This window comes from Oncorhynchus gorbuscha, linkage group LG09 (genome assembly GCF_021184085.1).
Source record: "Oncorhynchus gorbuscha isolate QuinsamMale2020 ecotype Even-year linkage group LG09, OgorEven_v1.0, whole genome shotgun sequence".
Taxonomy (NCBI): domain Eukaryota; kingdom Metazoa; phylum Chordata; class Actinopteri; order Salmoniformes; family Salmonidae; genus Oncorhynchus; species Oncorhynchus gorbuscha.
In genome coordinates this window covers 74,374,807-74,402,410 of record NC_060181.1, presented here as the reverse complement: position 1 = coordinate 74,402,410, position 27,604 = coordinate 74,374,807, and the positions used below count along the sequence as shown (strand labels likewise).

The following is a 27,604-nucleotide window of genomic DNA, read 5'->3' as shown; positions in this document are numbered from 1 at the left end:
GCAATGATCAGCATGGTGTCAGTTTGGGCTTCGTTAATGACCATATTATAAGAGCACGTACTAATTCAGCGTATTAATTAATCCCAGTACCATTGTGAATTACTAGATGGCGACAATAGACCATCCATTTGCACTGGTCTAGCTCTCATATTGGTATCGTCACTACACAGGTAGGCGACGTAGAGTTGGGCCACTAAACTACAGGTTTGTCTGCGATTATTTGTTCTGTGTCTATGATTCGGTGTCATATTGTCTGTACTTTTCTCAGAAGTCACTGTACAGGTACAGTTCGATAGTACTTTCTTCCCCATGGGCCGAAATGTCATATCTCTACACACAAATAACATGACATCGTATAAAGATTTCAGTCCATACTATGGTTAGTGCAGGCTTATGAAAACAGATTTTCAATTAGTCAATCGCCTTCCATTCCCATAGAAATGTACACGACGCCTTCGCAGCCAGGCAAGTGTTCGCAGCGCACGGTGTCTGATGGAACAATACAGCTTATGTCTAGGGTGTGGCTGGGAGAAAGACACGCCCGTTAAAGTTGGTTCCATGCAGTGAAAAAGAAGGTGTAAGAAGATTGCTGCAGCAGAGGAGGCAACATTAAACTATAATCACATCACACACATAGCCATGAAACTATAATCAGATCACACACATACCCATTCTACATTACCAGAAACATAATCATTACTACTTGTATTATTTTCACTATTCAACAGAGAAGTCTAAAACTCCAGCTTTGTAATTCAGCACACTGTGTTCCCATGATGTCATACCTGTGGATTCTCCTGCTGGGCAGTTTGGTGATTGGAGCCAAGACACAGGGTAAGCACTTTTACATCCACTAATGTACTTTTGGTAAGCACTTTTACAACTCATTTTATGGTGCTTTATGTTTCTGTTTCTACTTTGACAAGTTAATCAAGTACTGACACCTTGCACACCCACTACTTCTATGACCTACACCCTCAATCCTTCTCTGTCTCTCTCTACCTGAGGCTGATATACAGAACAAAAATAATGTTGATTAACCTGCTCTGATGTATCATTATGTATCACACTGTAGGCTATGTGCCAGATAGCATCATTCTTTCAGTCTGATATGATGTTGGTGTGTAGATATGCATTATATTGTATGTATGTAGTCAGTTGTACAACTGAATGCATTCAACTGAAATTTGTCTTCCGCATTTAATCGACATCCACGTCCTCAGGTACTACCTTGCTCAGGGGCAGAACGACAGATTTTTACCTTGTTAGCTCGGGGATTCGATCCAACAACCTTTTGGTTACTGGCCCAAAGCTTCATAGTCCTATAAGGTGTGGCCTACCGCATGTACAGTATAGTCGTACTGGATGTATCTATAATGTGTGTACACTGGTAAACGTGTGTTTAATAAAGCATTTTGTGACAAATGCTGATGTAAAAAGGTATTTATAAAATTCATTTGATTGAGTGTCCTATAGGGTATGTCCTACTGGACATGTAGTCATGTGGGTTGTGGACAATGTGATCGATCCCTTTACTGTCTGTGTCCATGTTCTGTTCCTTTCTTTCTTTCTTTCTTTCTTTCTTTCTTTCTCTCTACTCCTGTAGAGTGATTCCATGCCAGCAGATCTGAAGATATTTTTGGTATCTTAGATTGTTCTAGCAATTCTCACATGGAAACATTGGGAGGAAGGATATTTGAAATGCTTTTTAGATTTGTACCACAAACCATTATTATTATTTTTAATCATGATGAAAGTGGCCATTTTAGGCCCCTTTTAGACCTATACGTACCTCCTGTAAGACCCTATGATCTGTGAACCGTACATGATACAGACAACATCTTGGTGCCATTATACTCCTTATAGTGTGCTCTAAAATATGGAGTGTCTTGATCCTGAAATACCATTTTTCACATTAATTTATTCAACATTAAACATATTAATATTAATATCTCAAAACGACCCTTTTTTATTTAGTTAATTTGAAGACATATTGTTTGGAACAATATACTCTACAAGTACATGACATTTCCAGTGGGCTCTCTGCTAATTCTGAAGGTATGACACATTATATGAGCACCACCAACACAGTGAATGGGAAAATGGTTTCAAAGGACACTCCCTCCCTGCCGCTGACTTGCTGAATGTGAAATCCTAAAGGAGTGCTATGATTGGACCTATAATCAATGGTGCAAAGTATTTAAGTACAAATACTTTAAAGGACTACTTAAGTAGTTTTTTGGGGTATCTGTACTTTACTATTTATATTTTTGACAACTTTATACTTTTACTTCACTACATTCCTAAAGAAAATTCTGTGCTTTTTACTCTATGCATTTTCCATGACACCCAAAATACTTGTCACATTTTGAATGCTTAGCAGGACAGAAAATGGCCCAATTTGCACACTTATCAAGGGAACATCCCTAGTCATCCCTACTGCCTCTGATCTGACGGACTCACTAAACACAAATGCTTTGTTTTTAAATGATGTCTGAATGTTTGAGTGTGACCCTGGCTATCCGTAAATAACAAAAGAACCTAGAAAATTGTGCCGTCTGGTTTGTTTAATATAAGGAATTATTAATTATTTGTACTTTTACTTTTGATACTTAAGTATATTTAAAACCAAATACTTTTAGACTTTTACTCAAGTTGTATTTTACTGGGTGACTTTCACTTTTACTTGAGTCATTTTCTAGTAATAGATTAATAATAATAAGAGATTAATAATATATTATTAAGGTATCTTTACTTTAACTCAAGTATGACAATGTATTACTTTTTCCACCACTGCCTATAATGTTAATTCCTCTGTATAAAATGGGTCATATCAATTAAAATAGCAGAGAGACCACTCTGGAAATGTGATGTTTTTGAAGAGTATATTGTCATAAGCAAAATCAAAATCATTCATATTCATATTTTTTATGTTAAATATAAGAATGTGAAAATATATATTTCAGAATCTATACACTCCATATTTGAGAGATCACCATAAGGAGTATAATGACACCAAGATGTTGTCTGTACCATGTATAGTGCAAGGATCATAGGATCACAGGAGTCATGTATAGGTCTAAAAGGGCCTAAAATGGCCACTTCTATCATGGTTGTCTAGAAAATGGTTTGTGATACAAATGTAAAAAGCATGTCAAACATACTTCCTCCCAATTAAGTTTGTATGTGAGAATTGACAAAACAATCTGAGATACCAAACACGTGTCCATGTTCTGTCACCCTTCCTCTATTTCACACATTTCCCCTCTCTTCCCCCACTCTCTCTTTTCTCTCTGTCTGTCTCCCTCTACCCCTGTACCCATATATCCTTTACTATCTCTTACCAATAGGCCTGTGTGTTGTCCTTGGACCAATCTCTATTCCACAACTAGCAGGGCTACAGGCACCTGGCTTTAACAATGATTGTGACCTGGTATTAATGTGATATAAGAGTTATTACAGTCTCATCTGGCCTAAGTCATGTTGGTTAATGTCGTGAAATAATAGTTTATGTTTTCCACAGACAGAGTCTGAGTCCTGGCTGCCACACCTCCTTCCCATCAGGAGACTGATCTGAAGCCAGTTCATTAATGAAAACTTCACATTATACTGTGATCTCATTGTGCCAACATATTGCTGGAACACAGCTTTACTGTATATCACACATGAGATGAGTTCTGGTCTGTCACAGTGTCATGGTGCTCTAGGCTCTGTTTGGGTGTAGGTGGGTTTGTGTGTACATGATGAATGGGTTGTGTGCGTGTGTCTGTGTGTGTGTGTGTGTGTGTGTGTGTGTGTGTGTGTGTGTGTGTGTGTGTGTGTGTGTGTGTGTGTGTGTGTGTGTGTGTGTGTGTGTGTGTGTGTGTGTGTGTGTGTGTGTGTGTGTGTGTGTGTGTGTGTGTGTGTGTGTGTGTGTGTGTGTGTGTGCGTATGTATGTCAGTACTAAAGGGCTGGGCGCTGCCTCAGTAACCCAATCCAGCCCAGCTGCAGACTACACCCTACACTCAGAACCAGTCTCAGCCTCTCTCATTCCCCCAGGGTTAAGTCTATGTGTGTGTGTGAGTGGGTGGGTGAGTGAGTGTGTAGGAGTGTGTGTGTATTATTGAGAGTGTGTATGAGTGTGTGAGAGAGATGATTCCCCACTGTATGTGTGTTTATACCTTTCAAATGCAAACACAGATTAAACAACACACACACACACAGCTCAGAGCCAGACCAGATGACTTTGTGGCCTTGCCCGAAATCTGTCTTGCCTACTACTTACGAAAACGACATACAGTGTACTAATTGTCCTGCATACTATTTAGAACGTACTGTTTAGTAAAAAACAAATTCAGTAAGAAACGAATAACAGCACACTAGGCTCATCCTGCTGAGAATGTGACATCTAATGCACAGTTATGTTGTTTCCTGCCATTTGTTCATTTTGCTACATTCCGTCCCATTCTTTGATTATCAGTTGTTGTCAAACACACATGGGTCTGAAAAGACGATTATCTTCCTCAATAGTGTGCAGAGAATTCTACTAGATGAGAGGCTGAAATTAGTATGACATCATTGCATTTAAATCATACTCAATTTAAAAAAAAAATAGATCCTATAAACATTCTATTTTCGCATTCCCAAAATGGCTAATATTTAGAGCGCAAGTACAGGTATTTGGAGATGGCCTTACACCCAGCTCAGAGCCAGACCAGGTCTACATGTAGAGACAGTAGCAGCAGTATATGTTCTAGATCAGTGGTTCCGTAGAATGTTCTAGATCAGTGGTTCTCTGCTGTGAGCCACCTGGATTCTACTGTGACCCTCCAGATACTCAAAACAACTGGTACATCTGAAATGGCAGCCTATTCCCCATAGTGACCTATACTTTTGTCCATTGGGTTCTGTGTGGCCAAAAGTAGTGCATTTATTCCACAGGGTCAGCTGAAACAGGGAAAACAACAACAGGGTCCCTCCACACCACCACACAATAGAAATACCTGAGAACACAATGTTCTAACTAACTGGAACATATCACCTGTCAACCACCTCATACTGAGTACCTGCTGTTACCAGAGAGGGCAAGGTTACCCACGCATGCAGGCATGCAGGCACGCACACACACACACACACACACACACACACACACACACACACACACACACACACACACACACACACACACACACACACACACACACACACACACACACACACACACACACACACACACACACACACACACACACACACACACACACACACACTTACTCATTAACCATCACTCAAAGCGTAGTGTACTGTACAGTATAGATTCCCTGACATTATAGGCGTCCCAGTGTTTTAAAATGTTTCAGGTTTTTAGCATTATGCCCGGGCTGCGCTGCGTATGTGAAATGGTGCCCATGTTTTGTATTCTCTTTAGGTTCCTATGGGAATGATAAGAGTAATCATTCCTGTACATTACATAACATAATATTACATTACATTACAGTATATGTTACAGTATGTTGCTGAATGTCAGAGTTGGAGCTGCCCATGTCGTGATTTTCTCTTTTCTGTAGTAAAACTTTCCTTGAGTTGCAGTTTGCCTTGTTTTTATTATAGCACTATGTGTAAGGGAGTTTTAGTGTGTGTTTGTGTGGGGTATACCTGCCTCATCTATCGTTCCAATTGATGAGGACCAGCCCTCGCGCTGTAATGTTGCGGAACTCCCAAATATGAACATTATGTTCTCTCCCCTCCCTTCTGTTCCAAACTTCCTGTTAACACACACATGTAATACAGGGGAAGCTGTCTTTATTAAAGACACACACACGCACGCATGCATGCGCGCACGCACACACACACACACACACACACACACACACACACACACACACACACACACACACACACACACACACACACACACACACACACACACACACACACACACACACACACACACACACACACACACACACACACACACACACACACACACACACGTAATACAGGGGAAGCTGTCTGCCGGGGTGGCAGGGTAGCCTAGTGGTTAGAGCGTTGGACTAGTAACCAGAAGGTTGCGAGTTCAAACCCCCGAGCTGACAAGGTACAAATCTGTCGTTCTGCCCCTGAACAGGCAGTTAACCCACTGTTCCCAGGCCGTCATTGAAAATAAGAATTTGTTCTTAACTGACTTGCCTGGTTAAATAAAGGTCAAATAAATAAAAAAAATTAAAGACACTCACGCACACACATAACATGCGTCTCTGGGACTAGGGGAAAGGCATCAGTCTCAGGATAGGGTCTCTCTCATGTACATGAGTCATATAGCTTTAGAAAATGTCTAATATCACATGAGAACAGCAACACGTATCATTTTTATGTGGTTCCCCCACACACACGTATGTACAGTATGTTTAAGGTACAGTAGTCTAAAGTCCCTGTCTTTCGTTTCCTGACGAAACTCTCACATACAGGACAGTACACACATAAGATGACAAGCCAGTCGGTCTGCCTTTGTCATTGTTGATGTTGGATTGTGTTTGACTATTGATTCTGTTCTCTAGAACAGGGAAGGGCAACTCCAGTCTCTGAGGGCTGCAGGGTGTTCAGGATTTTGTTCCAACCCAGCTTGAACACCTTCAACTGATCAGCTATTCAGTGTAGACCAGTTGAATCAGGAGGTGGATCAGAAGCAGGGCTTGAACAAGTCTGCATACACTGTGTCTCTCCTGGACCAGCTGGCCATGCCTGGTTTAGAGAAGTAAGAGGGTTGACGTGAGAAGGTTGTCTGCTGTTTCGCTGTTACACTCTCTGGCACATTGCTGCACCTTACAGACAATAGGGGAATGTCACAGCCCCCTCTGACTGCAACACACACATGCCCATTAGAGTACACCTGTCATATTTATCTGTGATGTCATAAAATGTGATGAGGTACACTGCTGCTGGCTAAAGGAAAAGTATGTTCCTCTCTCCAGAAGACCCTGCTACTGAGCCAGAAGCGAAGGAACCAGAGGCAGAAGCAGCAGAGCCCGAGGCCCCTGCAGAAGAAGTAGCTGCCGAGGAGGCCCTGGTCGCTGAGGAGGCTCCGGCAGAAGAAGAAACTCCGGCAGAAGAAGAAGCTCCGGCGGAAGAAGAGGAGGAGGCTACAGAGGAGGAGGAAGTTCCAGCTACAGAGGAAAAGGCTCCGACAGTCGAGGATGCTCTGGCAGAAGAAGACGCTCTTGCAGAGGAGGCTCCAGCCACAGAGGAAGAGGAGGCTCCAGCCACAGAGGAAGAGGACGCAGAAGTCGTAGACGAACCAGCAGTAAAAGCAGAGGCAGCCCCTGAAGCTGAGGCTGAACCAGGTGAGCCAGACACACACACAAACACACACACACACACACACACACACACACACACACACACACACACACACACACACACACACACACACACACACACACACACACACACACACACACACACACACACACACACACACACACACACATGCACATACAGCAGGTCAAACACCCCATACACCTACAGTACATTCATGATCTTTGCATATAAGTGTATAGGACCAGTTTCAATTCATTGAGCTGTATAGCTTCAGGTTTGAGTTCTTGGATCCTTACTTGTTCGAAAACTGAATTGGAGGGGATGGAGTTACAGGTGAAGTGGGTGGGGAGGGTCAAGTACAATTTAGTTGGCCTTCTGAGGAATCTGATCGACACAGAGTCAACAGCCAGCCACAGTAACATATTCGGACATTCTTGCCGATGAACTTCTCGTAGGACACTGTACAAATTCTATTCTAGACAGACAGAAGACACAGAATCATTTTAGAAGGTGTGTTGGAAGGCCAGAGAAAGTGCTCTGAACGCAGTCTGAAACTGTAAATCCAAACACTTTAACACTGTGATTCTGCCAGTGTGTAGACCTCAAGGCACTATTCTGTAACGCAGTGGTTCCCCAACTTTTTATAGTCCCATACCCCTTCAAACATTCAACTTCCAGCTGTGTACTCCCTCTAGCACCAGGGTCGGCGCACTGTCAAATGTTGTTTTTTGCCATCATTGTAAGCCTGACACACACACACACGAAACGATACATTTATTAAACAGAAGAATGAGTGTGAGTTTTTGTCACAACCCGGCTCATGGGAAGTGACAAAGAGCTCTTATAGGACCAGGGCACAAATAATAATATAATAATAATCAATACTTTTGCTCTTTATTTAGCCATTTGCTCTTTATTTAGAACCTTATGTGTTCATCAAAAATTGTGAATAACTCACCACAGGTTAATGGGAAGGTTGTGCTTGAAAGGAAGCACATAACTCTGCAATGTTGGGTTGTATTGGAGAGAGTCTCAGTTTAAATAATTTTCCACACGCAGTCTGTGCCTGTATTTACTTTTCAAGCTAGTGAGGGCCGAGAATCCACTCTCACATAGGTACGTGGTTGCAAAGGGCATCAGTGTCTTAACAGCGCTATTTGCCAAGGCAAGAAACTCTGAGCGCAGCCCAATCCAGAAATCTGGCAGTGGCTTCTGATTAAATTCAATTTTCATAGAACCGCTTGTTGAAATTTCGATGAGGTTCTCTTGTTCAGATATCAGTAAGTGGACTGGAGGCAGGGCATGAAAGGGATAATGAATCCAGTTGTTTGTGTCTTCCGTTTCGGGATTGTACTTGCTTAATTGTGCACCTAGCTCACTCAGGTGGTTCGCTAGATCAGATTTGACATTGTCCGTAAGCTTGAGTTCATTTGCATGCAAAATATCATACGTTGATGAAAAGACCTGTGTGTCGTCCTTGTTAATGCAGACAGAGAAGAGGTCCAACTTCTTCATCATAGCCTCAATTTTGTCTCGCACATTGACTACAGTTACGGAGAGTTCCTGTAATCCTAGAATCAGATCATTCAGGCGAGAAAAAACATCACCCAGATAGGCCAGTCGTGTGAGAAACTCGTCATCATGCAAGTGGTCAGACAAGTGAAAATTATGGTCAGTAAAGAAAACTTTAAGCTCGTGTCAATACTTTGCCCCTTGATAACTAGCGATAACTAGCGATAACTAGCAATAACTAGCGATAACTAGCGTATGTTGTAAAAGCCTTACATCGTTGCTGCCCATATCATTGCATAATGTAGAAAATACACGAGAGTTCAGGGGCCTTGCTTTAAACATTTTCACTGTATTGTCCAAAATGTCTTTCAAGCTGTCAGGCATTACCTTGGCTGCAAGAGCCTCTCGGTGGATGCTGCAGTGTACCCAAGATCATCTTGGTGGATGCTGCAGTGTACCCAAGAGCTTCTTGGTGGATGCTGCAGTGTACCCAAGAGCTTCTTGGTGGATGCTGCAGTGTACCCAAGAGCTTCTTGGTGGATGCTGCAGTGTACCCAAGCGGTATCGAGAGCAACTGCTTACATGCACATTACCACACCACTATGTCTCCCTGTCATGGCTTTTGCGCCATCAGTACAGATATCAACACATCTTAAACACCAAAGTCCATTTGATGTCACAAAGCTGTCCAGTACTTTAAACATATCCTCTCATGTTGTCCTGGTTTCCAGTGGTTTGCAGAAGAGGATGTCTTCCTTAATTGACCCTCCATAAACGTAACGGACAAATAACAGCAGCTGTGCCAGGCCCGCCACGTCTGTTGACTCATCCAACTGTAACATAGAATTCACTGTCTTGTATGCGAAACAGTAATTGTTTCAAAACATCTCCTGCCATTTCACTGATGCATTGTGAAACAGTGATGTTTGATGAGGGCGTTGTCTGTATTGTTTTTGCTGGCCTTTCCCCCAGCATTGTCCCAGCCATATCCGTGGCAGCAGGAAGATTTAAGTCCTTCACAGTAGCATGGGGCTCACCTGTCCTAGCCACTTGGTAGCTCACCATATAAGACGCTTCTAGCCCCTTGTTATTGGTATCTGTTGAATTTATACATGTCTTACTACTTTTATTTATTTATTTTTCTTTTTAAAAATCAGAATCACATTTTTATTTGGCGTACCCCCCGACGGCATTGCGTGTACCCCCATACCCCAGTTTGGGAATAAATGCACTGACGGATTAAATGTGTACCCCTAACAACATACACACCCACACACCCGTCTCTCTCTCTCCACCCTGGCCTCAGACTAGATGTAACATGGTAAAAGTACATCTGTGAAGCTTAAATTAGTCTGATATGTTATGTTTGTTATGGTTACATAAGACAGAAGGTTACTTAAGCCAAAAAATCGAAAGGAGGGAGGTTGGTCAGGGAGGATGGGTGGGCGTTTAACGTAAATGTCTTGCAACCCAAAGGTTGAGTGTTCGAATAACATCACAGACAACTTTAGCATTTTAGCTAATTTGCAACTATTTAAAAAATATTTTACTGCTTTGCCACTACTTAGCATGTTAGCTACCCTTCCCTTAACCCTAACCATAACCTTAACCCTAACCTTAACCCCAGTTCCTAACCTTAACCCCTAATCTTAACCAGACACCTAGCCACCTAGCTAACGTTAGCTACAACAAATTGTAATTTGTAACGTATCAGACGAAATGGATGATAATTTATAGCGGCTGTGTAGTAGTGAGTGATAGATGAAGGTAAAACACAACATCAACACATTAACACCCCTTATCCCTTAACCCTCACCTCTCACCTGACCATATTTACAGTTAGACATTGACATCTGGGCCCAAAAAACACTTTTGAAATGGAAAAACTGAAATATAGCATTCTTTGACAAGTTCAGGTAGTACCTGCTCATTTTTAAAGAGTTTTCCCCCATTTGCTCCAACTGAACAAACAACTCTGGCCTCTCAGACAGTCATAAATCAGCTTGAAGGTGCTGCTCATATTTCTTTGTGTTTATGTCTGTTTCTATGTGTCTGTTTTTTTTGTGCAGATGAACTAGATCTGTCTGAAGCTGTTGAACCAGGTAAGAATGGACTGTCAGTACCAAACATTTCCGCTTGCCCCCCTACATTTACAAGACTGCAGTTTTCTGGTGAACCAGTAAAGTTAGTTTACTATAGAAGTAGAGACAGTTTGACTGTGTTTGAGAAGCTCTGATGTCAGACTTTAGTGAGCTGGTTTTTATTCATTTCAGGTCTAGCTCACCTGCCACTGCTGCTCTTAAAGCTAGGCCTACAACCCTGGAGTCACAGATACCACATGTCTATACAGTGTGCAATGCTACTTTAGTCCTGTAGTCCTTTATTCACCTCTCCTCCCTCTTCCCTGACAACACATGTCTCACCTCCCCTCCCCCTTCCCTGACAACACCTGTCTCACCTCTCCTCCCTGTCCCTGACAACACCTGTCTCACCTCCCCTCCCTCTTCCCTGACAACACCTGTCTCACCTCTCCTCCATCTTCCCTGAAAACACCTGTCTCATCTCCCCTCCCTCTTCCCTGACAACACCTGTCTCACCTCTCCTCCCTCTTCCCTGACAACACCTGTCTCCCCTCCCTCTTCCCTAACAACACCTGTCTCACGTCCCTTTCCTCTTCCCTGACAACACCTGTCTCACCTCTCCTCCCTCTTCCCTGACAACACCTGTCTCACCTCCCCTCCCTCTTCCCTGACAACACCTGTCTCACCTCCCCTCCCTCTTCCCTAACAACACCTGTCTCACCTCCCCTCCCTCTTCCCTGACAACACCTGTCTCACCTCTCCTCCCTCTTCCCTGAAAACACCTGTCTCACCTCCCCTCCCTCTTCCCTGACAACACCTGTCCCACCTCTCCTCCCTCTTCCCTGACAACACCTGTCTCACCTCTCCTCCCTGTCCCTGACAACACCTGTTCCACCTCTCCTCCCTCTTCCCTGACAACACCTGTCTCACCTCTCCTCCCTCTTCCCTGACAACACCTGTCTCCCCTCCCTCTTCCCTAACAACACCTGTCTCACGTCCCTTCCCTCTTCCCTGACAACACCTGTCTCACCTCCCCTCCCTCTTCCCTGACAACACCTGTCTCACCTCTCCTCCCTGTCCCTGACAACACCTGTCCCACCTCTCCTCCCTCTTCCCTGACAACACCTGTCTCACCTCCCCTCCCTCTTCCCTGAAAACACCTGTCTCACCTCCCCTCCCTCTTCCCTGACAACACCTGTCTCACCTCTCCTCCCTGTCCCTGACAACACCTGTCTCACCTCCCCTCCCTCTTTCCTGACAACACCTGTCTCACCTCCCCTCCCTCTTCCCCAACAACACCTGTCTCACCTCTCCTCCCTTTCCCCTGACAAAACCTGTCTCACCTCTCCTCAGTCCTTCCTTTTACAGAGGCGGAGCCTGAAACACCAGCAGAGAGCGAGCCCAGGGAGGAGAAGACAGGTGAGAGTCTCAACGGCCTGTGTGACTAAGCACGTGTTTTTATGTGTGTGTGTGTGTGTTTCAGGGGGAAGGGCTAGTTTGGCTTTACATGCCACACTAAAGTTGACACCACATTGTTGATAAATGAAAAGTCATTGTTTTAATGAACTGAAACAGGGGGAGATTTGGATCTGGAGGACGCCATAGCTGAGAATGAGGAAGACATACCCGCGGGAGGGAAGAGGCGCAGCGGGGGCTCAGTTGGTTAGTATCTTATACTGCTGCTGCTAGGGGATACAACACATGTGGTATGGAACTGGGCAAGAACAGTTGGCTCCAGCAGAGTATAGAACCAGACAAATGTCTGTTAACTGAAACTGACACTTGAAATAATAATGGGAACATTTCTACATCATTAAGCTTTGTCCGATTGATTACATTCTGATATACAGTTAGATACGGAGCCTCTATGGATGAGTCAGAAAACAGCTTTTACAATATATTAACTGCTCAGGGCTCATTGTGGTCTATGACCAATAAAGTGACTAATATAGACTAATGAGTCACATGCAGGAGGTTTATCATGCTCCAACATGAGACCGGCCTTCAGGTGCTGCAGCTTACAGACAGACATTTCCAGTCATGAATGACTCACATTCACTATGATCCATATGCAAATATACACTTGGTTAAGTACAGTACGTGTGTGTGAGTGTTTGCATGTAGATTTGTCCTTTCCAACCGGTTAGAGCAGAAACTCTATAGCAGTAAATACCTTCAGGGCATCAACTAGATTACCGACTGGATTTGAATAATGCCTCCCCCTTCTCTTTTTCCAGCCCATGCAGCAGAAGCAGAAGGTAAAGGCCTTGCTTCCCCTAATGATATATTATGTCAATAATCGGGAGGTGTACATGTGTGTTTTATTTGTGTGTGTGTTATGTGAATAATTGTCTGTTTCTTTGATTTTATTTCTTCTAATCAGGCACAGCTGAAACTCAAGGTGAGTCCTGCTCCGTCACTCTCTGTCTCTCTCTCCAATGTGTGTGTTCTGGATGTTTCCATACTGTGGAATAGTTTCTAGTTTCCATACTGTGGAATAGTTTCTAGTTTCCATACTGTGGAATAGTTTCTAGTTTCCATACTGTGGAATAGTTTCTAGTTTCCATACTGTGGAATAGTTTGGTTTCCATACTGTGGAATAGTTTATAGTTTCCATACTGTGGAATAGTTTCTAGTTTCCATACTGTGGAATACTTTCTAGTTTCCATACTGTGGAAAAGTTTCTAGTTTCCATATTGTCGAATAGGTCCTAGTTTCCAAACTGTGGAATAGTTTCTAGTGTTCATACTGTGGAATAGTTTAGAGTTTCCATACTGTAGAGTAGTTTCCAGTTTCCATACTGTAGAGTACTTTCTAATTGTAATACTGTAGAATAGTTTCCAGTTTCTATACTGTGGAATAGTTTGGTTTCCATACTGTGGAATAATTTCTAGATTCCATATTGTGGAATAGTTTGGTTTCCATACTGTGGAATAGTTTCTAGTTTCCATACTGTGGAATAGTTTCTAGTTTCCATACTGTGGAATAGTTTCTAGTTTCCATACTGTGGAATAGTTTCTAGTTTCCATACTGTGGAATAGTTTCTAGTTTCCATACTGTGGAATAGTTTGGTTTCCATACTGTGGAATAGTTTATAGTTTCCATACTGTGGAATAGTTTATAGTTTCCATACTGTGGAATACTTTCTAGTTTCCATACTGTGGAATAGTTTCTGGTTTCCATACTGTGGAATAGTTTGGTTTCCATACTGTAGAATAGTTTCTAGTTTCCATACTGTAGAATAGTTTCTAGTTTCCATACTGTGGAATAGTTTATAGTTTCCATACTGTAGAATAGTTTCTAGTTTCCATACTGTGGAATAGTTTCTAGTTTCCATATTGTCGAATAGGTCCTAGTTTCCAAACTGTGGAATAGTTTCTAGTGTTCATACTGTGGAATAGTTTAGAGTTTCCATACTGTAGAGTAGTTTCTGGTTTCCATACTGTAGAGTACTTTCTAATTGTAATACTGTAGAATAGTTTCCAGTTTCTATACTGTGGAATAGTTTGGTTTCCATACTGTGGAATAATTTCTAGATTCCATATTGTGGAATAGTTTGGTTTCCATACTGTGGAATAGTTTCTAGTTTCCATACTGTGGAATAGTTTCTAGTTTACATACTGTGGAATAGTTTCTAGTTTCCATACTGTGGAATAGTTTCTAGTTTCCATACTGTGGAATAGTTTGGTTTCAATACTGTGGAATAGTTTGGTTTTCATACTGTGGAATAGTTTCTAGTTTCCGTACTGTAGAATAGTTTCTAGTTTCCATACAGTGGAATAGATTCTAGTTTCCATACTGTAGAATAGTTTGGTTTCCATACTGTGGAATAGTTTCTAGTTTCCATACTGTAGAGTAGTTTCTAGTTTCCACACTGTGGAATAGTTTCTAGTTTCCATACTGTGGAATAGTTTCTAGTTTCCATACTGTGGAATAGTTTCTAGTTTCCATACTGTAGACTAGTTTCTAGTTTCCATACTGTAGAATAGTTTCTAGTTTCCATACTGTAGAATAGTTCCTAGTTTCCATACTGTAGACTAGTTTCTAGTTTCCATACTGTAGAATAGTTTCGAGTTTCCATACTGTAGACTAGTTTCTAGTTTCCGTACTGTAGAATAGTTTTTAGTTTCCATACTGTAGAATAGTTTCTAGTTTCCATACTGTAGAATAGTTTGGTTTCCATACTGTAGAATAGTTTCTAGTTTCCATACTGTAGACTAGTTTCTAGTTTCCATACTGTAGAATAGTTTCTAGTTTCCATACTGTAGAATAGTTTCTAGTTTCCATACTGTAGAATAGTTTGGTTTCCATACTGTAGAATAGTTTCTAGTTTCCATACTGTAGAATAGTTTCTAGTTTTCATACTGTAGAATAGTTTCTAGTTTCCATACTGTAGAATAGTTTCTAGTTTCCATACTGTAGAATAGTTTTGTTTCCATACTGTAGAACAGTTTCTAGTTTCCATACTGTAGACTAGTTGTGGTCCTTCTGTAGCTCAGTTGGTAAGAGCATGGCGCTTGTAACGCCAGGGTAGTGGGTTCGATCCCCGGGACCACCCATACGTAGAATGTATGCACACATGACTGTAAGTCGCTTTGGATAAAAGCGTCTGCTAAATGGCATATATTATTATTATTATAGTTTCTAGTTTCTATTCTGTAGAATAGTTCAGAGTTTCCATACTGTGATATGTGGGGCTCAGTGTCTTAACAGTCCCTCTTGTCTCAGAGAGTTCTCTCCCCCACATTTAATTTGCGTGTGTGATAGCCAAGGTTATTATAGTTTTGTGAGGTGTTTTCTATCCGTTTTTTAAATATTATTTCAAATTCTGTTTAGTTTCAGTTATTTTTCAGATCTGATTGCTAGTTTTTATTTAGTTTTAGTTTTATACATGATTTACATTTGTTTTTTAATATTATTTAGTTTGGGTTTTAGTGTTAGTGTTAGAGACAGAAACATGCTTGCACTTTTAGGAAAAATATTATATCTAGAGCCTAAAAGGGTTCTTTACGATCCCCATAGGAGAGCCCTTCCATGTAGAACCCTCAGAGGGTTCAACATGGAACCCAAAAGGGTTCTACCTGGCACCAAAAGAGGTTCTCCTATGGGGACAGACAAAGAATAGTTTTGGAACCTTTTTTCCACAAGTGTGGGAGTCTAGGAGCCATTCGTGTTGTATAGTTTTTGGGGGTTATGCCACTTCCTGCAACTGGGAGCAGTAATACATACGTTAACGGGTCAGGCTATAGGTTAGGTTAAAAAAATAGCTTAAATATATTTATACCAAACAAAAATATAAATGCCACATGTAAGGCTTTGGTCCCATGTTTCACGAGCTGAAATCAAAGATCCTAGACATTTTCCATGCACACAAAAAGCGTATTTCTCATTTGTTAACATTCCTGTTCGTGAGCATTTCTCCTTTGCTGAGATAATCCACCCACCTGACAGGTGTGGCACATCAAGAAGCTGATTAAACAGCATGATCATTACACAGGTGCACCTATTGCTGGGGATAATAAAAGGCCACTCAAAAATATGCAGTTTTGTAGCACAACACAATGCAATTGGCATGCTGACTGCAGGAATGTCCACCAGAGCTGTTGCCAGAGAACTGAAAGTTAATTTCTACCATAAGCCGCCTCCAACGTCGTTTTAGAGAATTTGGCAGTACATCCAACCGGCCTCACAACCGCAGACCATGTGTATGGGCAAGGAGTTTGCTGATGGCAACGTTGTGAACAGAGTGCCCCATGGTGGAGGTGGGGTTATGGTATGGGCAAGCATAAGCTACAGACAACAAACAAAATTGCATTTTATCGATGGCAATTTGAATGCACAGAGCTATCGTGACGAGATCCCGAGGCCCGTTGTCGTGCCATTCATCTGCCGCCATCACATCGTGTTTCAGCATGATAATGCTCAGCCCTATGTCGCAACGATCTGTCTCATTGTGCATATCTAGACTCTTGTTCCTGTAAATACAAATGTGAATCTGCAAGAAAATCATATTTAAATGTATATCAAACCATAAATTTTTTTGATGTCACGCATTATAGAAATACATATATACTGTTGTAAATAAAACAAATTAATATCTATTAGAAAAGTGTAATAATGGTCAACGTTCAGAATCAAATTAATGTAATGAAAAAACAAAAACATTAAAGTAATAATAATATTAAAATATATATATATATAAGAGAAAAATGAAAAATATTGTTGGTATTTATATAGTCTATACACTATAATTATAATATATGGAGAAGATAGTACATTTTATATTTCCTCCCTTAACTTGTGGCAAGCTGTGACATATCGTGCTGCCAACTCTATCACCACATACCTTGTTTGATTGTTGTTTGATTGTTCTGTCCAATTTTTTGACATTTTCATTATGAATTTGGGGGAAAAGGACTCTCTAGGTAATCTATATTTGGGACAGAAGATTAGAAAGTGTTCTTCACTTTCTATCTCTCCTGACCCACAGTTATGACATACTGTAGTCAGTCTTCTCTGGCCAGCCATGTTTTTTGATGGCGTCCTGTTTCAATTGCCAGGCTATCATCACTAATTCTGTATTTGGTTTATGTTTTTCTTTGTTTGGGGTCTTTTACACGTGTTAAGTATTCTGCTTAAGTGAAGTCTTTCTCTGAACTTCAACCTCACTTTGCCAATAGTCGATGTATGCATTCTTATTATTCACTTCCAGCTGTTTAAGTTTTGCCCTTGGGGACAGATTATTTGTGTTCATGTCGATCTTGTGTATTTGGGCCAGTTTTGTTAACGTGCCACTCTTTGGGCAAAGACTGTTGACTATAAATGCTCTGTACTTACATGAACCTTCCAAGTTCTGCCCTGCACTCATGGTTTGTGGAATTTCTTTGTACATTTTGGATGTTTTAGCAACATTCTTTCTGTGGATTTTCTGTGGGTGTTTTGTCCAATGATGTATCTCTCTTTCTCTCTCTCTCTCTCTCTCTCTCTCTCTCTCTCTCTCTCTCTCTCTCTCTCTCTCTCTCTCTCTCTCTCTCTCTCTCTCTCTCTCTCTCTCTCTCTCTCTCTCTCTTCTCTCTCTCTCTCTCTCTTGCTCTCTCTCTCTCTCTCTCTCGCTCTCTCTCTCTCTCTCTCTTTATATCCCCCCCCCTCTCTCTCAAATTTAATTCAATTTTAGGGCTTTATTGGATTGGGAAACATGTTTACAAAGCAAGTGAAATAGATAATAAACAAAAGTGAAATAACACTATTTTCTTTTACAGTAAACATTACACTCACAAAATTTCCAAAATAATAAAGACATTTCAAATGTCATATTATGAGTAAATAGTTCAAATACAAAAGTGAAAATAAATAAACATAAATATAGGTTCTATTTACAATGGTGTTTGTTCTTCACTGGTTGCACTTTTCTTGTCACAGGTCACAAATCTTGCTGCTGTGATGGCACACTGTTGTATTTTACCCAATAGATATGGGAGTTGATCAAAATTGGGTTTGTGGGTCTGTTTGTGTTTGTGAACAGAGCCCCAGGACCATTTTGCTGGGCCCAGGTCTGACAGAATCTGTGCAAAAGATCTAGGTGCTGCTGTAGGCCCTCCTTGGTTAGTGACAGAAGCACCCGATCATCAGCAAACAGTAAACATTTGACATTTGATTCTAACAGCGTGAGGCCGGGTGCTGCAGACTTTTCTAGTGCCCTCGCCAATTAGTTGATATATATGTTGAAGAGGCTGGGGCTTAAGCTGCATCCCTGTCTAATGTCGTATGTTTTTCCCCCAACACCACTTTCCATCAATTTGTATAGCAGACCCTCATGCCCAATTGAGTCAAAAGCTTTTTTGAAATCAACAAAGCATGAGAAGACTTTGTCTTTGTTTTGTTTTGTTTCTTTGAAAATTAGGGTGTGTAGGGCGAATACATGGTCTGTTGTACGTTAGTTTGGTAAAAAGCCAATTTGGCATTTGCTCAGTACATTGTTTTCACAGAGGAAATGTATGAGTCTGCTGTTAATGATAATGCTGAGGATTTTCCCAAGGTGGCTGTTGACGCCTAGGTAGTTATTGGGGTCAAATTTGTCTCCACTTTTGTGGATTGGGGTCATCAGTTCTTGATTCCAAATATTGGGGAAGATGCCAGAGCTGAGGATGATGTTACATAGTTTAAGTATAGACAATTGGAATTTGTGGCCTGTATATTTTATCATTTCATTTAGGATACCATCAATACCACGTCTTTTTCGGTTGGAGGGTTTATATTTTGTCAAGTTCAAACCCCCAAACTTATTAAAACAAGCAAACACTGAAACAAAACAATAAACGACACGTGAAATAACCAACCGAAACAGTTCCGTGTTGAACACACAGACACAGAAAATAAACACCCACAAAACACAAGTGGGAAAGGGCTACCTAAGTGTGATTCTCAATCAGAGACAACTAACGACACCTGCCTCTGATTGAGAACCATACCAGACCAAACGCAAAAACACAACATAGAAAACAGAACATAGACAAACCCACCCAACTCACACCCTGACCATACTAAATAAAGACATAACAAAGGAACTAAGGTCAGAACATGACAGTCTGTGTTTATATGGGGCAGCATGGTAGGGGAGGCATGGTAGCCTAGTGGTTAGATTAGTGGTTTGATTAGTAAGCGGAAGGTTGCAAGTTCAAACCCCTGAGCTGACAAGGTACAAATCTGTCGTTTTGCCCCTGAACAGGCAGTTAACCCACTGTTCCTAGGCCATCATTGAAAATAAGAATTTGTTCTTAACTGACTTGCCTAGTTAAATAAAGGTAAAATAAAATTGTTTTAGTGATTCACCGTAGCGAAGGAGTAGGCTCAGGTTTTCTGGGTCTCTATGTTTTTGGTTGGATAGGTTTCTCAATTTCTTTCTTAGGTTTCTGCATTCTTCATCAAACCATTTGTCATTGTTGTTAATTTTCTTACTTGACATGTTTTTATTTGACAGGGAAGCTGAGAGGTCAAATATACTGTTCAGATGAAGTTTTCACTTTCACTATTACAGTGAAATGTTTTATCCAGGAAGTTGTCTAAAAGGGATTGCATTTGTTGTTGCCTAATTGTTTTTTGGTAGGTTTCCACACTGCTTTCCTTCCCTCTATAGCATTTCTTAATATTATTTAGTTCCTTTGGCTTTGATGCCTCATGACTGAGTATTGCTCTGTTCAAGTAGACTGTGATTTTTCTGTGATCTGACAGGGGTGTCAGTGGGCTGACTGTGAACGCTCTGAGAGTCTCTGGGTTGAGGTTAGTGATAAAGTAGTCTGCAGTACAGTCGTGGCCAAAAGTTTTGAGAATTACACAAATATACATTTTCACAAAATGTGCTGCTTCAGTGTCTTTAGATATTTTTGCCAGATGTTACTATGTAATACTGAAGTATAATTACAAGCATTTCATAAGTGTCAAAGGTTTTTATTGACAATTACATGAAGTTGATGCAAAGAGTCAATATTTGCAGTGTTGACCCTTCTTTTTCAAGACCTCTGCAATCTGCCCTGGCATGCTGTCAATCATCTTCTGGCCCACTGATGGCAGCCCATTCCTGCATAATCAATGCTTGGAGTTTGTCAGAATTTGTGGGTTTTTGTTTATCCACCCGCCTATCGAGGATTGACCACAAATTCTCAATGGGATTAAGGTCTGGGGAGTTTCCTGGCCATGGACCCAAAATATCGATGTTTTGTTCCCCGAGCCACATAGTTATCACTTTTGCCTTATGTCATGCTGTTCCTGAATGGTTGGGAGAAGTTGCTCTCGGAGGATGTGTTGGTACCATTCTTTATTCATGGCTGTGTTCTTAGGCAAAGTTGTGAGTGAGCCCACTCCCTTGGCTGAGAAGCAACCCCACACATGAATTGTCTCAGGATGCTTTACTGTTGGCATGACACAGGACTGATGGTAGCGCTCACCTTGTCTTCTCTGGACAAGCTTTTTTCCGGATGCTCCAAACAATCAGAAAAGGATTCATCAGAGAAAATGATCTTACCCCACTCAGCTGAATCAACTTTAGGAGATGGTCCTGGCGCTTGCTGGACTTTCTTGGGCGCCCTGAAGCCTTCTTCACAACAATTTAACCACTCTCCTTGAAGTTCTTGACGATCCAATGAATGGTTGATTTAGATGCAATCTTACTGGCAGCAATATCCTTGCCTGTGAAGCCCGTTTTGTGCAAAGCAATGATGACGGCAGGCGTTTCCTTGCAGGTAACCGTGTTTGACAGAGGAAGAACAATGATTCCAAGCATCACCCTCCTTTTGAAGCTTCCAGTCTGTTATTCAAACTCAATCAGCATGACAGAGTGATCTCCAGCCCTGTCCTCGTCAACACTCACACCTGTGTTAACAAGATAATCACTGACATGATGTCAGCTGGTCCTTTTGTGGCAGGGCTGAAATGCAGTGGAAATGTTTTTGGGGGATTCAGTTCATTTTCATGGCAACGAGGGACTTTGCAATTATTTGCAATTCATCTGATCACTCTTCATAACATTCTGGAGTATATGCAAATTGCCATCATACAAACTGAGGCAGCAAACGTTGTGACAATTAATATTTGTGTCATTCTGAAAACTTTTGGCCACGACTGTACTACTGTTAAGAGATGAGTTATAGGTGTACCTACTGTAGGAGTCTCCTCGAAGCCTACCATTGACTATGTACATACCCAGCGTCCGGCAGAGCTGCAAGAGTTGGGACCCTTTGTTGTTGGTTATGTTGTCATAGTTGTGCCTAGGGGGGCATATGGGTGAGGGAATGCTGTCACCTCCAGGTAGGTGTTTATCCCTTGTGTGTTGGGGGTGTCAGGTTCTTGTCCGGTTCTTGTCCAGTTCTGGCATTTAGGTCACCACAGACTAGTACATGTCCCTGGGACTAGAAATGATTGACTTCCCCTCCAGGATGGAGAAGCTGTCTTCATTAAAGTATGATGATTCTAGTTGGGGGATATAGGTAGCACACAGGAAGACATTTTTCTCTGTTGAGATCATTTCCTTTTTGAATTTGTAAAATGTTCCTGTTTTGATTTATTTAATAGAGTGAGTTAGTTCTGCTCTATACCAAATTAACATACCCCCTGAGTCCCTTCCCTGTTTTACACCTGGTAGTTTGGTGGCTGGGACTACCAGCTCTTTTAACCTAGAGGGCAATCACTGGGTCCATCTCCTCTATACCATATTTATTGTAGGATGACAATGTCTGTATTTCTGATATTCCAGGATGAGATAGTGAAGGCTTTGTGTTCCATAAAGTGTGCAATGTTGTTAGTCGTGTGGTTTGGCCTCAAACCATTGGCTTGGTCTAGTGCTCTCTTTCTCTCTCTGTCTGTATTACAGGGTGGTGACTGATACAGCTCCAGGCTCTATATGAACCCTAGTATTAAAAGTCCAATAGAACAGAGAGGCAGTTTTCCCACTTAATGATTAAGCTATGTTCATCCATACACAGATACAAGCCATGTAGGTCTACACACAACACATTAAACCTGAAAGTACACTACAGTGCAGTTTTTGTTGCTGCCCCTGCACATCAAACATAATATGACAATTCATAAATTACTCTTATAAATAAATACATTGGATAAATAAACATATTTTTTATGTGTGTACAAAAAGGGTTCCAACGGGGTCCTTCGGCTGTCATCATAAGATAACCCTTTTTGGTTCCAGTTAGAACTCTTCTGGGGTCTATGTAGAACCCTCTGGGAAACGTGTGGTATCTCTACTGTGTGGTTGGTTGGTATTTACAGGTGCATTGGGAGATTCAAAAGAAAATAAACTTCCTCACAGCTTACTCTGAAAGTATCCCTTGTTTATTGCACTAATGTATTGGGGAAAGTGGAAAAGGGATACTTAGCAAGTGAAGTGTGAGGGGGGGGGGGGGTTCTATTCATTTGAACTATGGTTGTTATTTCTTGTATGTAGTGACTCGGTTGTGATAGTATTCTGTCGTGTTACATTGTCTTATGTAGAAGAAGTCAGATTGACGTGGTGACAGAGTTAACAGCTGTTGACATAGTGAGTTAATAGCTGTATCTGCTGACAGTTGTGTGGAAGGTAACGTATTGTAATTATTGGATGTATGTTTCAGAATAATCTCTGCTGTAGCTGGTGTTACAGACACACACCTCACACACACTCGTCACACACACTCAGCACATGTCATAGGGAACGCCACTGCTCTGGACACAAGCAGAGCCCAACAGTGTATATACGTATGGTTATGGATGCAACAGCATCACGCTGCATCTTTGTTGCGAAATACACTATTGCATATCTACTGTGAAAATACTGTATATAACCACCTAACAGAACCTTTCAACAAGCTGCATTATAAGCAGTGTTATAACCACTTTTGTCTCTATAGGGTCTAGCTCTGGCTCGGTGGTGGGCATTCTGTGTGCTATCGGCGTGGCGATCGTTGGAGCTGCCACCGGATACTTCACCTATCACAAGAAGAAGCTCTGTTTCAAGAACAGTGGAGGTGAGATATACCATCAACTACATACTGTCTGCTGCTGTAGCTGGCTTGTTCCACGGAAAGAGTACCTTTTGCGTCCCTTTGATATTTTAAGTAAAATTGTGCAGCAATATTTATTCAATGAAGTGTCCTTTGATATAGACCACATGGAAAATTCAATAAATCTGATTTTCTATATGAATAAAGACTTGCTTAGGTGCCAAAATTCATCATTTTAACATATCCCTCTGTGACCTCTAGAAAGATTTTAATCCACTGAATCCCAACATTTCTCAATGTTTTCACCAGTATTGTAAAGCCCTAGTCATTTCTTTGCTTTGACAGAGTCATTTCTGAAGATGATTATTTATGTCATGTGATTAGTGATTAATTTAATAGTCAGATTATTCTATCCCTCATTTTAAGGTCTACCCTGTTACATGAACTGAACTCTCTTTTTAATATGGTGAAACTATTCATAATTAGTATGTGTTTTTTACATCTAATAGTGAAATCCTAGTGTAAAAGCAGGTGAGCTGGTTCTACTCTTTTTGGCCATGTGGTAGAAAACTGAACGGGTCGAGCATAACATTTCAACTCTGTTACCCATAGATAGACAGGCTAGAAATGTTTTAACAATTCAGACCTGGACTCACTAAGAATCAGAGTGTAAAAGCGATAGCCAACATAACGATAACCACATAGTTGATGTTTTGTTGGTGGTGGAACTGCATTGGAGCTGTCAAATTGGTGAGCAGCTGCTTTTGTGATCATAGTCTCGAAGCCACACCCACCCAATGGCATTAGAAGTTCAGAACGAGAAAGTGTAGGCTATATAGAAATAATGACGCTCAAATTCAAAATCATTAAACAAAATCATTAGGATTTCTTTCGGCCTTCCAGTGTTCGAACTTGTAAACAAGGCTGCATGGGATTTCTCTTAATGCGACTTCGTGCAGCCAATAGCAGTGTCTGCTTTAGGTATAATGCCGGGATCCGCTTGTGGATTTGACAGTGCTCACGCAGTTCCACCTCCAACACCGTCAAAATATCAGCTATGAGAATTTCGGCTGAAGCAGATCTGATCAAATCGGGCCCTAAAAATGTTGGTGAGCTTGAATTCAATTGCACCTCCCTGTTGCACACAACCAGCTTCCTTCCCCCCTGTCATAAAAAGGGATTATGGCTGATTTAAGATGAAATTGTCAACCCTGTTATTTTAATTGTCACTTTATAGGCACTTACTATCTTCTTTTTAAAATTTAACCTCTTGAAATGGGAAAAAAAAATTCTCACCAAGATACACTACCTAATGACACAGCTACATTGAGAGAAATAGTAATGAATTCCCTGTCTCTCCATCAGGGGATGTAGAGAGTGCCCGTAAGGAGGAGGCTGAGACCCAGTCGAATCCCCAGGGTACGTAGTATCTTAATAAGTCAAACACATCAACCACCTGTCTGCCGGTGTTGTGATTGTCCGTTGTTAACCCAGCGTGTCCTTTTCTGGTTGCAGTTCTCAGCAACTTGCTGACTAAATCCTCCTAGATCGTCTGAGATTCCAATGGAGAAGAACCAGAACCAGCAGATTACCATAACACACACGCACACACTCATACACAGATCCATCCCAATCATTAGGCCTTAAACTGATTATAGTTGTAAAACTGTGAGATAGTGGTTTGGAGGTTATTAACTTTCAGCACCACGTTAGAGTGAGACCAATCAGTAGTATCTCAGTGTCTTCTAAAGATCACATTTGTAATCTGTTAAAAAAGGGGCGATATTTTCCATCCACTTAACAGCACCGAGACAATGTAGGCCTATTTCTCTGTATACAAGTACTGGGAAGTTCACCTGGGTTCCTGTCATTTTAGCTAACATTCCACTCCTTGCCACTCCTGTCATTTGCCAAAGAGACTGGCTTATCTGGCTTACGTTCCTAAAGTTCAAAATGTAAACCGGATTTACAATTACATTGTGATTGGAGGATAACTGTGACGGTTATCGAATCAGGATCAAATCCTCTGATCTTCTCAAGCTCATAATGATAGAATGTTCATATTTGAAGATTGGCAAAAGACAATGAATACAAGGAGTGGCATGTAATTGGCTGAACAGCAACCAGGCTACAGTTCCCAGATTATTTAGGATAAAATGGACCCTCCATTATTTGAAATGTTACCGTTGTTTGGTTCTTTACAATGATTGAGGGTTTGATTTAATCCGTATTGCTGAACATCCATGATATAATGCTGATCTTCAGTGCTACAGATTGAATCAAGCCCTTACTGTGTGTGCTGTAGCCAACTCTTCTAGCCTGGTTTCATACTGTAGCCAACTCTTCTAGCCTGGTTTCATACTGTAGCCAACTCTTCTAGCCTGGTTTCATACTGTAGCCAACTCATCTAGCCTGGTTTCATACTGTAGCCAACTCTTCTAGCCTGGTTTCATACTGTAGCCAACTCTTACATTTTAGTCAGTTATCAGATGCTCTTACCTAGGGTAACTTACAGGAGCAATTAGGGTTATGTGCCTTGCTCAAAGACACATTGAGAGACTTTTCACCTAGTCAGCTCACCTAGTCAGGGATTTGAACCAGAGACCAATCAGTTACTGGCCCAATGCTCCTAACCGCTAGGCTACCTGCCACCTCTGGCTACTATTCTTCTAGTCTGGTTTCATACTGTATGTGCTGTAGTCAACTCTTCTAGCCTTCTCCCATAATTAATGTAGCCAACTTCTCTATCATTGTCAAGCCATACATGTTTTGTGTGACAATGAAGGACCTCAGAGAGGAGTTGGCCAAAGCACCAAAAGACTGGAACACCAGGCTAGTAGTGTTGTTCTGTGAAAGCTGGTTAGAGGAAGCTATGTGAGAGCTGGTACGAGGACCGAAGATATCACCCCTGTTGTGTGTTTGCTGGGTATTCGAGGGGCTTGGGGACCTTGTCTAAAATACAACAACATATGAGAACATTTAGCTCTATTGAAATGTTCAAATAGTATGTGTTATAATATAATGCTGTACTGCTCTGTAAGTGCCTTACATTAGATGTTTCACCTGGGAAGCCTTTTTAAGATTCTATCTCACTACTAAGGCCAGTCTTCGGAAATGGCTCCCTACTCTCTCTATAGTGGAATACTTTTGAAGCCCTGCTATAAAGGAATAGGGAACCATTTCAGACACAGCTCTAGACTCAGGCACGGGTCTCCAACTGCCCACCCAGCAGCCTTCCAGGACCAGAGTTGGAGAACCCAGTGCCTGCTTAACGCCACAGGGTTCACCCAAACAGTACTGTGCTGGCCAGCATATTTTCTTTTCACATTATTCTTTCCAACATGGGTCCAGCAACTATGGGAGATGTGTAACTGGGCAAGCCCAGTACAGCTTGGTTTGGCGTAGTAGTGTGAAAAGGGTATACGACTGTATGCAGTATAACCCTGGGCAGGAGTCAGCCTGGGAGGAGCTCACCACTGAACACACAGTAAGAATGTTCCAGTTCACAGTGAAAGACTGTGAGACTCTTGGAGAAGCAATTTCTGATTAGCCTGTTCTCATGATCTGTGTGTGTTTTAGCCAACTAACTCCTCTGAATATCATTGTCTTGACAATACTTCTTTTGGAGAATAACTTTCCTCTCCAAAAGAGTTCTATGGTAAGTGTAATGATGATACGGTGGTACACAGAGTACTCCACTCTTATATTTAATGAATCTGTCTTTGTTGTTGTGTGTTTGAGAATTGTGTGATTTTAATCCTTTAGCACATATTTCTTTTTGAATTGTGTAAATAATGCTGGAGAAAGAAATAAAGAAGCTGTCCAGGGGGAACTATGTGTCATGTGTCATGTGTCTGTTGTGTGTGATGGGCGTGACAAACAGTGTCTTGTGGCATGCAGGTGACCAGGGTTGAAACCCAGTCAGTAACATATGGATCAGTGCTGCTAGAGACACAGCTGCCTGTATGAATCAGACATGACCAGAACAGCTTGATATGCCAGGTATTCATCATCATAGGGCGGCCACACACACACACACAGACACACACACACACACACACACAGACACACACACACACACACACACACACACACACACACACACACACACACACACACACACACACACACACACACACACACACACACACACACACACACACACACACACACACACACACACACACACACACACACACACACACACACACACACACACACACACACAC

The 27,604-nt window shown here is 41.5% G+C and overlaps 1 protein-coding gene across 2 annotated transcripts; it reads left to right on the top strand.

Annotated features, from left to right (window-relative positions):
- The first annotated feature begins 559 nt into the window (after positions 1–559).
- On the top strand, positions 560–27,212 carry si:ch211-39i22.1 (fibrous sheath CABYR-binding protein). Of its 2 annotated transcripts, none has more exons than XM_046363421.1 (10): positions 560–834; positions 6,952–7,320; positions 10,879–10,911; positions 12,259–12,309; positions 12,466–12,552; positions 13,128–13,148; positions 13,274–13,291; positions 23,283–23,399; positions 24,741–24,794; positions 24,891–27,212. In XM_046363421.1, the coding sequence occupies exons 1-10, from the start codon at positions 774–776 to the stop codon at positions 24,920–24,922; spliced, it is 843 nt and encodes a 280-aa protein (XP_046219377.1). In that variant the 5' UTR covers positions 560–773; the 3' UTR covers positions 24,923–27,212. The 2 variants fall into 2 exon arrangements, with proteins under 2 accessions (XP_046219377.1, XP_046219376.1); XM_046363420.1 differs by having other exon boundaries at positions 561–834; positions 12,244–12,309.
- The last annotated feature ends 392 nt before the right edge of the window (positions 27,213–27,604 follow it).